The 13,597-nt window shown below is 38.4% G+C and overlaps 1 protein-coding gene across 2 annotated transcripts in view; it reads right to left on the bottom strand.

Annotated features, from left to right (window-relative positions):
* PLCB1 (phospholipase C beta 1) overlaps positions 1-13,597 on the bottom strand; it is an 819,608-nt gene that overhangs the window by 102,056 nt on the left and 703,955 nt on the right. For both annotated transcript variants that reach the window (XM_004383055.3, XM_004383054.3), the window contains exons 28-31: positions 12,654-12,730; positions 12,457-12,546; positions 11,920-11,977; positions 11,235-11,321 (exon numbers count right to left, since the gene is read on the bottom strand). In XM_004383055.3, the coding sequence (XP_004383112.1) occupies positions 11,235-11,321; positions 11,920-11,977; positions 12,457-12,546; positions 12,654-12,730 (312 nt within the window). The remainder of the gene's footprint in view (positions 1-11,234; positions 11,322-11,919; positions 11,978-12,456; positions 12,547-12,653; positions 12,731-13,597) is intronic.

Here is a 13,597-nt window from a genome sequence, read left to right as displayed (position 1 = left end):
CAAGAGCATCAGTGAACGTCAGTGAACCGAATAGATAAAGCTCCTACCTTTGTGGACCTTACATTCTAATGTAGAGAAGCCAACATTAACAACACAGTTAAGAAGCAAATTACCTAGCAGGATAAAAGGTGACAAACGCTATGAAACCAGAAAGTAGAGCAGAATAAAAGGATGGGAGAGTGGTGGAGGGCTTTTGCAAATTTAAACAAAGTTGTCATGGAAGGCTTCTTTGAGAAGACAGATTTGAGCAAAGACTTCAAAAACGGGGGAGTTGCCCAATCAGACACCTGGGAGAGGAGCATTCTGGGTGAACAAAACAGCCCATGCAAAAGCCCAAGGAGGAATTGGACTGGCTTGGTTGGGGACCAGCAAGGAGCCCAGAATGGCCTAAGCAAAGATCAAGTCCACGAGGGAACGAGGAAGGGATGCAGTAAAGTAGGATCAGATCATGTCAGACATTGTAGGCCTTTGTAAGGACATGGCTTTTATTCTGAGAGAGATGAGTACCATTGAAGGGTCTTGATCAGAGGAGCAATGTAATTTACGTTGTAAAAGGATGCCTCTGGCTGCTGTATTGAGACTAGATTACAAGTGAACACAGGTGGAAGCAGGAAGACTAGCTAGGAGGTTATTTAGAAACCCAGGTTGGGAATGCTGGTGATTTTGACTGGGTGGGGGTGGGGTAGCACTGAAGTTGCTGTCTGAGCAATTATAAAGATGTCTTAACCGCTTTATAATATTTTCAAGTCCTAGGGTCTTTTGGTTCCACCTAAAACAAGGACCCAATAATCAACTGAAGAATGTCAATGGCCCTTCTGTATTTCCCAAAACATAACAGGTCCTTTTTTAAACAGTAAGTACAGTTCAAAGAAAAAGGAAACAAACCCCTTTCAACCAAAGCTAGAATGTAACGTATTTCCTATTACCTATATGTCATCAGGAAACCCTGGTGGTGCAGTGGTTAAGTGCTAACCAAAACGTCAGCGTTCGAATCCACCAGGTGCTCCTTGGAAACTCTATGGGGCAGTTCTACCCTGTCCTAGAGGGTCACAATGAGTTAGAATCGGCTCGACAGCAACGAGTTTTTTTTTATATGTCACCAAAAAACATGTATGTGCTGCTGGCTACTCTCTTAGACACGAATGTCCACATAACTAGCATAATTAGCTTCAGCAAAATCCATTTTGATGCCAAAATATTTAAACATGTTAAGCCTCACCACAACTGTATAAAGTTGTTTGTGTGTGAGTGTATGTGTGTGTGAAAGCTGTGAGTACGAGTGTGAGCATGTTTGTGAGTATGTTGTACCTGACTGTGTGCATATAAGAATATGTGTGTGGTGTGTGTGTATATGATGGCCACAAGGCTATATGATGGAGAAACCATCAAAACTATCGAAAACATCATAAAACTGTTTATCATTCTACCATGACTCATTCGTTAGCAAAAGTTAAAGCCATCTCTATTGATAAGACCCTTTGTAGCATGAAAATATTATTGGAGCCCTAGTTTCAGTTACAAATTCAATGACCTCCTTGTTAAATTCAAACAGGTTATTCTCAGCTAATGAGTATAATAAAGACAGAAGACTAATGTCAAGTGATTTCTGTTGACAGAAAATGTATAAATAGGGACTCCAAACAGTTTTAGTTTCGTTAACCCAAATCTTTAGACATAAGACATGGAAAATAGAGGATGTAACTCTTATTCTTAGTAACTGCTTTACCATTTTGCACTGGAACTTTCTTCTATGCGTTTGCCCTTTTGTAATAGCTTTTTCTCTAGTCACCACATGCCTCTTGATCAAATTTCAAAGCACCTACTCTATTCCCTCTCTGAATTTTCTACAGCTAAACATTTCTTGGTTTGAGTCTGACTATCCTTTACCTTAATACTGATAGCCATGGAAAATTAGACAATGGTTTCCTGAGATCATTTACATTTTTAAATCCTTTGCTTTAAAAAATATTTGGGATGTGTGTGTGGTGTGTGTGTGACAATTCTCATTATCCTACTCATATCAAAGCAGGGCTTTACAAGCAAACTGGACATATATTGAGAATCAAAAATCTAAATGGAATTGGCAAAATTCATATAAATCCTGCACAATGACAGGCACAAACAAGTAGAAAATACAAAAGGTTTCGTGTTCCATCCATGGTGTGTGGAGTTGTGTATTGGGGTGGGCAGATGAAAGCCAATAAGATTAAAGCCCATCTCACTCTATTCCTGATGTTAAACTTGGTGATTGCTGGGAAAATTCTGAGACTCACCGACACCCTCTACATACAACTCTACTCTAGCAGGTGGTGAGCATTCGCTTCTGACCCCTTACCCTCCATCCTCCATCCAATACACCTGCTACCACATGCCCACATTTTTCTCATCATTAGGAAAGAAAAATAAGGGCAAAAGGAAGAGGAAAGAAAGTTTACAGAATAAAGAAAAGGAGGAGAAAGTAATGGCATCCCCAGGGGCAGATTACCCGATAGGCAAGGTAAGCACGGTGCTTACCTTGCTTAGCAGATCAACTGTAGTGCCCAATTTCACATTTTTTTTTATTACATCAAAGACTCTGTTTCAAGGTATAGCTGGCATCTATCTCTCTCCCAATCCCACACACCTTCCTAAAGAATCAAAGCCTCTTTTCCAATTTACAGTCCCTGACAGGGGCAGATGACCCAGTAAGCAAGGTAAGCAAGGGCTTACTTGTGCTTACTTACTAATCTGTAGTGAACAATTTCACTACAGATGATCTGGTAAGCAAGGTAAGTACCATGCTTACCTTGCCTATTGGATAATCTTCCTCCTGGGTATCTAGGTGAATCTATTACAAAAGCAAACCGTTGCTGTTCAGTCGATTCTGACTCATAGCGACCCTATAGGACTCAGCAGAACTGCCCTATAGGGTTTCCAAGGAGCAGCTGGTGGACTTGAAGTGCTGACCTTTTGGTTAGCAGCGTAGCTCTCAACCACTTCACCACAGGGGCCAACTGGTAACAGAAATCTATGAAGCCGGTTGGCGGGTACCATGCAGGTTTAAGGAGCAAACTTCTCTCAACTCTAGCGATTTGTTTACATGTTGGCTCACTGTATCTAATTTTTCAAGAGAAACTGAATATACAGATTTTTTAAAATAAGAAATTTTACTGTTTTTAAATAACAGTGTGATTGATGGCTTTGTAATGTAACACCTTGGCTAGGCGGAACTACATTTCCCAGAATTCCCTTTCTGTATGTTTCCAGTTGTGGGGGAGTGTTCCAAGGGGGCTCTCCTGAGAGTTGGAGGGCTGATGAGCCAGGAGGCAGCCATCTTGTAACACGCACCATGATGCTGATTTTCAGACTTGTTAGCCCGAAGCAGCATCTGGGTCTGCAATGAATCGCCCTTCCGCTTGGATCTTCCCTTAATTGTTCTGACTCCAGGGTCAGGTGTGTGTGTGCTCAGCTCTGTGGTGAAGGCTCCCAGCTTTTCCCTAGTCATCAAGCCTGCTTATGATTCTTTCCTGCCTGCCTGCTGTAGATTTCCAGCATTAAACAAGGAGATAGCCTTGCTGTGGAGATTGTTCAGCCATCCCCCACGACTGCATAAGCCAATTCCACTTGAAACCCGAATGATACAGATGGTTTAACTAATTCAAAAGTTTAAAAACACTATGTGGGGACTTTCTATTTCTGGTAATGGCTGGTTAGATTATCTGAACCATTTCTCCCACTAAAAACAATTACAAAAGCTGGATTCATATTAAAACTATCTTATTTAAATAATCTGAGAGCCACAAAAAAGTAAAGAATGATTGGGCCAAAACAGAAGAGAACATTGAATCTCCAGAGATAAGTCGGGATGCTGCTTTTGCCCTGATGGGCTTTTGCCGAAGCTGGACATTTTGAATTCTCCTTTGACAACCTTGCAAAACTCAAAGCCTGCAGCCTGCCCGAAGTGAGCAATCTAACAGGAAACTTTCCGTACAATAAGCTAAAATATACAGATTGCAGATTTGAAAATGAACCAAATAAAACTTCTAGAAATAAAAGAAAATTCAAAGGCTGAAATTAAAAACTCGGTGGACTAGTAAAGTAGCAGATTAAAGAACCAGTGAAATAGAAAAAGGGTCAGAAAAAAATTGCCCACAGGAAAGCACAAAAAGATGGAAAATACTGAAAAGAGGAGACAGAGAGGATAAAGCAAGAAGATCCCTTTTATTTTACATGCAAACATAGCCCTGGTGGCACAGTGGTTAAGCAGCTCAGCTATTTACTGAAAAGTTGGCAGTTCAAACCTACCAGGCACTCTGTGCTTCCGTGAAGATTTACAGCCTTGGAAACCTTATGGGGCAGTTCTACTCTATCCTATAGGGTTGCTAAGAGTGGGAATCGATTTTGATGGCAATGGGTTTGGTTTGGTTATATATATTTGGAATCCTAGAAGGAGAGTTAAAAAAAAAAAGTGACAGAAGCTATATTTGCTGATATGACAGTTGAGAATTTTCACATTATTAATGAAAGTTACCCAGTTCAACCACTTTAAACAGGTAGATACAATATAGTCAGATTGCCTTAAATGTAAGGGAAAAAAAATCCTAAATGCAGCCAAAGAGGGAACAATACAGATTACCTTTATAGGAGCTACCCTAAGAATAACAGTTAACTTCTCAACAAGAGAAGCCAGAGGCCAGTGGAATTTTATCTTCAGTGTGCTAAAAGAAAAGTCCTAACTTAAAGTCCTATAACCAATGAAAATAGTATTCCATAGTGAGGTTGAAATAAAGACATGTTTAGACAACAACAACAAAAAAACCCAAACACCTAGAAGAGTTAACACCAGTTGAATACAGGAAAGAAACTGGTAAAGAATATATTTCAAATGAAAAAAAAAACTAAAACAAAAACGATGCCACAAGGACAGCATGAAACACAAGAAAAAATACATAGCAAAGAAGGCTGTATGTGAATAAATCTAAACGAACTCTGATTGTATAACATAAAATAATGTCTTATGGGTTTAAATTTTATAGAACTAAAATATATTTCAAAATAAGCTGGGAGGGGATAAATGGAGTTAAAACTGTTGTAAAGTCCTAATTCTGGCAAGAAGGAGAGTAAATATGTCTAAGTTTTATATTCAGGACTATAACAAAAAGATTTATTTACTTTAAAAAAAAAAAAAAAGGCAATTCTTTACACTGAAAAAGAAAAAGAAAAAAGAAATTTCTTCTACCAAACAAACAGAAAACCACTGTGTGGGTCAATCCAGATTTAACAATAAGCAAAACACAGTCTGCAGGCAGCCAATGTGGACTCTGTGGTCTGGCTTCTCCTATGAGGAAGTCCAACAGGTGCTGGCGGGAGAATCCACCTTTCCCCATCAAACAGCAAAAGATTAGTAGAGGCACAAATTAATCATCTAAGAAAGAAGGTTTTGCCTTGAAAACATCATGCTGAGTGAAATAAGTCAGACACAAAAGTACAGATATTGTAGGATCCCACTGGTATGAAATATCTACAATAGGCAGATGCATAGACACCAAAGTTCACTAGTGATTACCAGGGATGGTGGAAGGAGAAAATGGGGAGGCATTGCTTAAGCGGTACTGAGTTTCTTTTAAGGGTGATGGTTGCACAACATGGTGAACATAATTAACGTCACTGAATTTTACATATAACAATGGTTCAAATGGCAAATGTTTGTTACATATATATTCACCACAATAAAAGAATTTAAAAAGAAAGATTTTACTTTAAAACCCATATAAGTCTTTTTTCCCCCAGAACAGGGGGAAGGCAAGACTAAAATATCAACCACTGTAAGGATGCTGTCTCAGAGCCCAGTGGTAGGTCTCACAAGACCAACTTCACCCAGATGGATGAGCCATTCACGCTGTTAAAAGATGTCAAGGGGGAAATGAGGAAAATCAGTCTATATTCCCATGGTGGAAGGAAAAAAAAAAAGAACCAGTAGCTACATGATAAAATGTTCTTTCTGTATAAATTAAAATGCTCTAAAGCTTCCAGGAATTCTCTCTTACTGATGAGCTAAATTAAAACAGAAAACCTGTGTTCTAAGAAGCATCAAAGACAAATGAAATGTCAGAGACAAAGTAAATTACACATTTATCGACTGTTTCATGAGGTTAAGGGGAAGGTTCATTAAAAAGTCCCCACAGAAGACAATTCTTCTTGTAATGAGAGCCAGTAGCTGCAAAGTGATCAATATATATTGGAATATTCTCAGCAGATTCAGGGCACCTCCTGATTAACGATGTTTCAACATGTTAAAATAAATTTCTTTGAAGTGTTCAGGAAAAAGGCAGAGGATTCTTTTCATAATGAATCACTGTGCTGTTGAAGGCATCTACAAAAGGTATGCTTTCACTGCATTGATGGTTGGGTTCTGAGTTATTGATGTTTTTTAAAACACTTCATCACTCATAAACCCTTGGCTATTGGCTTTGGCAAACCCAGGTTTGGAAACCCCAAGGAAACCAATTACCTCACTGATTTGAAAGATTGGCCAGGGTTTATTGCATCCATCTTAAGAACTCTGCAGCTATACGTTTCACAAAAAGACACACTTTGACCAAAACTGATAACAGTATAGCCTTACGGACTGAAAGTAATATGCACAATGTGATTTCACATGCAATTGCAGGCCAGAATATTTACCAAGTTGCCTTTAGGGACCACATAACTTCATTCCCGCCCCCCATCCCTTCAAATCTACATACAAAGGAATAGTCTCATTGACTTTTAATGGGAAAAACATAAACTCTTAACTATCAAAAAGGCCTGGTGCCTGTCACAAAGCGGGGCATTCTAAAATAAACTTTCACATTGTGGCTGGCCAAATTTTGTCCCCTACCAAATACAGACCAGCAAGACTGAAGTTGCTGGTCCATGTGCGGAAAATGAAGTGGATTTTAACCTGGTTTTAACTGAGGTGAAGTTACTGGATAGTGTAAATGGTGAACACGCTCGGCTGCTAACTGAAAATTCAGTGGTTTGAGTCTACCCAGAGGTACCTTGGAAGAAAGGCCTGGCAATCTACTTCTGAAAAATCAACCATTGAAAACCCTATGGAGAAAAGTTCTACTCTGACACACATGGAGTTACCACGACTACTCAAGTTGGCAACTGGTTTTTGGTTGATTGAGACAAATTCTCCTATGGCTGTTTTGTTTCAGAATGGTACAAATATTGAGAAGTTGCACTGATCTTCCAGATCATAAGCGCATAAGTAAAGGGTTGGCTAAATTACACTTTTAATTAATCCTCTTATACATGAAACCAAAACCAAATCCACTGCCATTGAGTCGATTCCGATGCATAGGGTCATGGCGACCCTATAGGACAGTGTAGAACTGCCTTATAGGGTTTCCAAGGCTGTAAGTCTTAACCAAAGCAGACTGCCACATCTTTCTCCTGTGGAGTAGCTGGTGGGTTCGAACTGCTGACCTTTGGGTTAGAAACCGAGTGCTTTAACCATGGTGCCACCAGGGCTCCTAATCCTCTTACATAGCTTGTTCTAAATCTAGCCAAAACTCCTCCTTGCCACCGAAGAACTGTTTGTCCTTTAAAAATTGGCTTTTTGAATTTCTTCTGTTAATTTTTTTATACCTATTTGTTCATTTTTAAAAGAGCTGTTAGGTTATCAAAGGCTTGGAAAATTATGCAGATGCAACTGGGATTCAGAACAGCTCAAAATAGTAACACTGGGGGATACTAATGTGAAAAGAGCTTCTCCCCTGTTAATGAGGCGATTAAGGACATAAAACACATTATTGTATTATATAAATTATGATATTCAACAATATTCTGAGAAAAACTGAAGAATTTGAATAACACGATGCCACATAGTTATATATTTTTTGCATGCCAATGATTAGCCATAAATTGGTTTCTAGTTAGAAAACTGTCCTATTTGGACACTATTTTTTATCTTACTATTAAAGTCATGTTTACAAAATACAAAAATTTTAAGCCCTGAAGAACAGCCTTCAATAAATGTTTTAGTTTGACCTGGAACCAACAATCTTTGAGAGCAACCTTTAAATCCAGACACAAGAAGACAGTCATAAGATCAACCTCATGGATGAAAAGCAAAGGAAAATTCATCGTGGTTATCTATTTATAGGCAAAAATGACAACACAGAAATACTAAAAATTCATAAACACATAAGAACTCTTTCTAAGGGGCTATAAAAAAAAGAAGTAGAGATTGTCATATTACGGTTGCGGTATATACTGTTAATTACTTACCCAACTGCTATTTTCCCTTTTCCTTTGATAAGAAAACATCAGTTTTGTTCAGGTACCTGGTGACTGTGGGATTCAGGGGAAGCTGAACTCTACCCCTGTGAGTGAATCTTAATTACTCTAAGCCAATCATGAAAATTTCTGTTCCATGTCTATGATCAGTTTAGAAATGGGCACGTGATACAACCTTAGCTGACCAGGGAATATCTGTTGGGGGTTATTTTGGAAGGTTTTCCTCAATCTCAAACTGCATCAAGAGATAGAGACATTCCCTTCTACCTTTGAATGGTTTTATGTAAGGTTATGAGGCACGGAGCTATGGCATCCATTTTGTGACCACGAGTTCACAGCCTTGGAATGAAACGCAACAAGTTGAAATGCCACAGTGGAAATTCTGAATCCTTGATGAGGATCCATGATGAAGCTGTGGAGCCACGGAGCCACTAAATTAACCATTCCTGGAACTGCCACACTTATGAATTTCCAGTACTGTAACTTACTAAATATTATGACTGATTAAACCAGTTTCGGAGCAGCCCAAACTGGTTAGCAGTTTGGCTGCTAACCAAAAGGTCGGCAGTTCAAATCTACCAGCCACTCCTTGGAAACTCTATGGGGCAGTTCTACTGTGTCCTATAGGGTCGCTATGAGTTAGAATTGACTTGACAGCAATGGGTTTGGTTTGGTTTAAGCCAGTTTTAACTGAGTTTTCTGTAAAATTGCAGCTGAATGCACCCGGCTGCTAAAATAGTCAAAAGTTATCAGTTTTTCAATACCCATGGAAACAGCAGTCAAGAAATCAAGCAACATATTGCATTGGGCACATCTGCTGCAAAAGACCTCTTTAAAGTGTTCAAAAGCAAAGATGTCACTTTGAGGACTAAAGTGCGCCTGACCCAAGCTATGGTATTTTCCATTACCTCATATAAGGCTGGAATCGACTGGACGGCAACAGGTTTTTTTTTTTTTCATATGCGTGCGAAAGCTGGACAACGAATAAGGAAGACTAAAGGAGAATTGATGCATTTGAATTATGGTGTTGGCAATGAATATTGAATATACCACGGACTGCCAGAAAAACTAACAAATCTATCTTGGAAGAAATACAGCCAGAGTGCTCCCTGGAAGCGAGGAAGGCGAGACTTTTTCTCAAGTACTTTGGACATGTTATCAGGAGGGACCAGTCCCTGGAGAAAGAATCATGCTTGGCAAGGTAGAGGGTCAGCAAAAAGAGGAAGACCCTCAGTGAGATAGACTGACACAGTGGCTGCAGTAATGGGCTCAAACATAGTAAGCATTGTGAAGATGGCACAGGACTGGGCAGGGTTTGTTCTTTTGTACACAGGGTCCCTATGAGTTAGAACTGACTTGATAGCAACCACCACCACCACCAACAACCTGTAGTTATTTCCAGTGCAGAAGTCTGACGGTGCTTCTTCACTTACTACAATTGATTTCAATCATAAAAATCATTGTCAAGGTCATGTATACTAAGAGTTATTTAATGTAAACAACATGTGTAATTGTGTTTTACCTATGAGTAAAATAGTTGGCATTGCTGGACTAAAAACAAAGCAAAATAAACTCCATGTGAAAACAACATTTCCCAAGAGAGATTTTTTTTTTTTTTTTAAGAAATACAAACACTGGCTAATGAGATATTAACCACAAGCAATTTATATTATGTCAGTGTACAAATTTGAATTCAAATAGCATAGATTGAAAATGCGTGAATCTTAATATATCACTTGGGTCTGATTATTTTAAGGTGTTTCTTAAATTTCAGTAGAACCTGGGTCTTTTGCTCCAAACACTCAGCATTTTAAAAAGAGCGACCAAACCGGAATGGAAAGTATAGCAAGTTTGGAAATAATGTAAAATTTATTCTACCTTACTAATGCATGATCAACCTCGGAGAATGGCAAACAATACTTAAATTGTATCTTATATGAGAAACATTAAAATTAGTAGCAGATTTTAATAATTATTAATTCCTGGATTTTTATTATTGCTTAAGAATCTATATTGCCAACACTGAAAACTATAAGAATCAAAAATTTTAAATAAATATCTTGTCTACACAATAAATATGAAAGCAAAAGAGCAGAAATAACCAGGAAAATACATTTAGAATTAGCTAGAAGAAGTCTATAAGAAGTAAATTGCTGAATGGAATATACAATGAAATAAAAATGAACACTTCTGAGATTCGTGGGCTTAATAAAGGACTTTACGGAATGACAGTATCTTTTAGAGTAGATGTTTTAAACTTCAGATAGAAAGAAAACTGAAAAGCACCTTCTTCTCAAACAGAAAAATAATCTGTGATGAATCAAAATGGATGGAATGCTCTAAAATTGACATGTTGTACGCTAACTTGGAAGTATATTGATTCAGTTCATTCAAAGTTAACATTCATGAAACCATTGATCATTGATTTATTACCAAACAATGAGCATAAGGTAATTTTAAAGTGCAGTTCCACTAAACTATTGTTACAGGAAAAAAAAATTGCTATTTTATGGTTTATGGGACTATTTTGCTGGCTCAAATTCAGAACAGTTTTGATGCAGGGCACCCTCTGCTGGAAAGAGTCTGACATTACAACAATCAGATATTTGGAGCTAAAGAGACTTGGTTAGTCTCTCACTGAGCTCCATTCTGCACATTGGAATCACCCGCGAGGTTGAGCGAGCATTTTAAAAATATCTAAGCCTGGGCTCCACACTTGACCAATTGAAACCAAATCTCTGTAGGTCAGGTCTGTGAATTTACAGTTTTTAAAATCTCACCAGTTGATGATAAATGCTTATGAAATATTGCAATAAAGATTTTTACCGTCATTGAGAAAGATTCATGAGTCTGATATGTGACAACTGATCTGAGACTGTGCGAGGCACTTACATGAACCAAGAAGGTTTTACTCTTGTTGACTAGAAATAAAACAAAAGTATTGTGTATTATTATTCAATTCCGTTTACCTTGGGTTTTTCTTCCAGGATCTGCTGACGGATCTCCTTGTGTTTCTCTACAAGTTTTTCTTGCCGTTTACTTTGTGCCTCTTCTAACTATAAAAAAAATCAAAAGGAAAAGAGTCACGTTCATGTAAACATTCAAGCATGAGTTTTCAGAAAAAACTGGAAGTTTTTCAGATCTGTGGTTTATTTTGAATTATTTCAAATCCTGGTCAAGCACTGTCCTTACAAGTATAGGAGACTATTGATAAGTCTTGAAGCTTGGTGATTAGTACATGGGGGGTGGGAAGATGGTCAATGAAATATACTCCTCTTCCATTTTTGTAAATGTTTGAGAATTTCCATCATACCAAATTAAAAAATAAAAAAGACTGCCTTTGGAGGTTGCCATCTTCAATCACTGAGGACAACTAAAGGTCTTTCTGGAAAACTTCCATATGATGTCATGTTTCTGGGCTCCTGACTTTTGAAATTAATCTTGACTATCTATCTTTAATTGAACCCTTTTAGACAGTGGTTTGCAATTGAACCAGCAGACACATTTATTATGGAGTGCCTGCTCTGGAAGCAGCTCTGCCATGTGCTGGAGATAAGGTACACAGGCAGGCTTGGTGTTGCCTTCCAGAAGCTCATAATGCCCTCCTCAAACATTCATCCAGAGTCTGCAAAGGAGAGCGATTAACCAACGTACCCTCTTGATGTACTGCACCACCTCTTGGATGTATGACCGGATCATCTCTGTCTTCTCCCTAAAAGCACAGGAGGAAGAGATCACGACAGGAACCCATCTGGCAACCTCAAGCACGGGAAATCTCAGACTTCCAGACAAAAGTTTATAGACCTCTCAACGTTCTTACTAGTGCAGTATGTGAGGTACAATCCCAGCTGTGGGCAAAGGTCGGGTTCCACTGCAGGTGCAAGCCCTGTTTTCACTAAACGCAGGAAGGCTCCCTGACAATATATGAGGTGAAGGTTTGGCCTTTCCCAAAGGGAAACTCTTTACTCAGTCTTTATTGAAAGGCCCTGGGTGAGCCTCAATCCTTTCTGAACTTCCCTTTGTTTGACAGTTCACTGTTAAAAAACCTTACAAAGGGATCTTTTGAAAGGTTAATTTTTAGAGAGTTAGAAAGGTCTGTGTATGGTTAGGAACCTGTTACTCTTACAGACAGAATAAAACAGTCTCCAGGTGAAAGGGGGAAGGAGGAAGGAGGACTTTATTTTTACTCACTCTTCCATCTGGCTTCTGTCTTTGGATTTGGCTTCTGTTATCTTCTCTTGCCTCTTTTTATCCATTTTCTTCTTTAATTCCTTCTTCTCTCTAAAGTCAAAATGGAAATAAAAGGGGCAAAATGGCAAATCAAATGGTAATTTGTATTTAATAAATTTATATCCACAGGTCAAACTGTAATGGCAATGAAAGCTTACTTCTCACAGATTTCTTTGAGCTTCTTTAACTGATTGTTCTGACACTCTTCTGCCACATCTGTCAACTTCTGAATAAGCTGAGGAAAGAAAATGTCAGTTTGGTGTTTTACATTATTACAATCAAACACCCTCTCCCCAAACAACAGTACCTATGCTTAGGAAATCTGTGACTGATGTTTACAAATAGCTGAAGTTGCCAGACAACTAACATTGTCAATGAGGACATTATTTGAAATCATCACATTATCTAAGCCTATAGGTTTTAATATGAAATTCTTACTATCTGTTTTTAATTACAGAGAATTCATTAGATTATTATGCTGGTTACTGAAGCTTGGCTCAGTGCAAAAACAATTTACAGTGTGGACTCAGGTTCCAATCTCTACTCTATGACTTACTAAATGTGTGATTTGGGGCAAGAGGTCTACATTTTCTGAACCTACATTTTCTTCAGGATAAGAGGAAGACTCATTAACAACCTCCATTATGCAGAAGACACAACCTTGCCTTGCTGAAAGTGAAGAGGACTTGAAGCACTTACTGATGAAGATCAAAGACCACAGCCTTAAGTACAGATTACACCTCAACATAAAGAAAACAAAAATCCTTACAACTGGACCGATAAGCAATATCATGATAAATGGAGAAAAGATTAAAGTTCTCAAGGATTTCATTTTACTTGGATCCACAATCAACACCCATGGAAGCAGCAGTCAAGAAATCAAAAGCTGCATTGCATTGGGCAAATCTGCTGCAAAAGACCTCTTTAAAGTATTGAAAAGCAAAGATGCCACCTTGAAGACTAAGGTGCACGTGACTCGAACTTTGGTGTTTGCAATCACCTCATATGCATGTGAAAGCAGGACAATGAATAAGGAAGACCAAAGAAGAAATTGATGCCTTTGAATTACGGTGTTGTCAAAGAATATTGAATACACCGTGGA

This window comes from Trichechus manatus, unplaced genomic scaffold, assembly GCF_000243295.1.
Source record: "Trichechus manatus latirostris isolate Lorelei unplaced genomic scaffold, TriManLat1.0 scaffold00104, whole genome shotgun sequence".
In the NCBI taxonomy this organism is placed as follows: Eukaryota; Metazoa; Chordata; class Mammalia; order Sirenia; family Trichechidae; genus Trichechus; species Trichechus manatus.
Note: the sequence above shows the minus strand (reverse complement) of the source record. Positions and strands in the feature narration are given on the sequence as shown.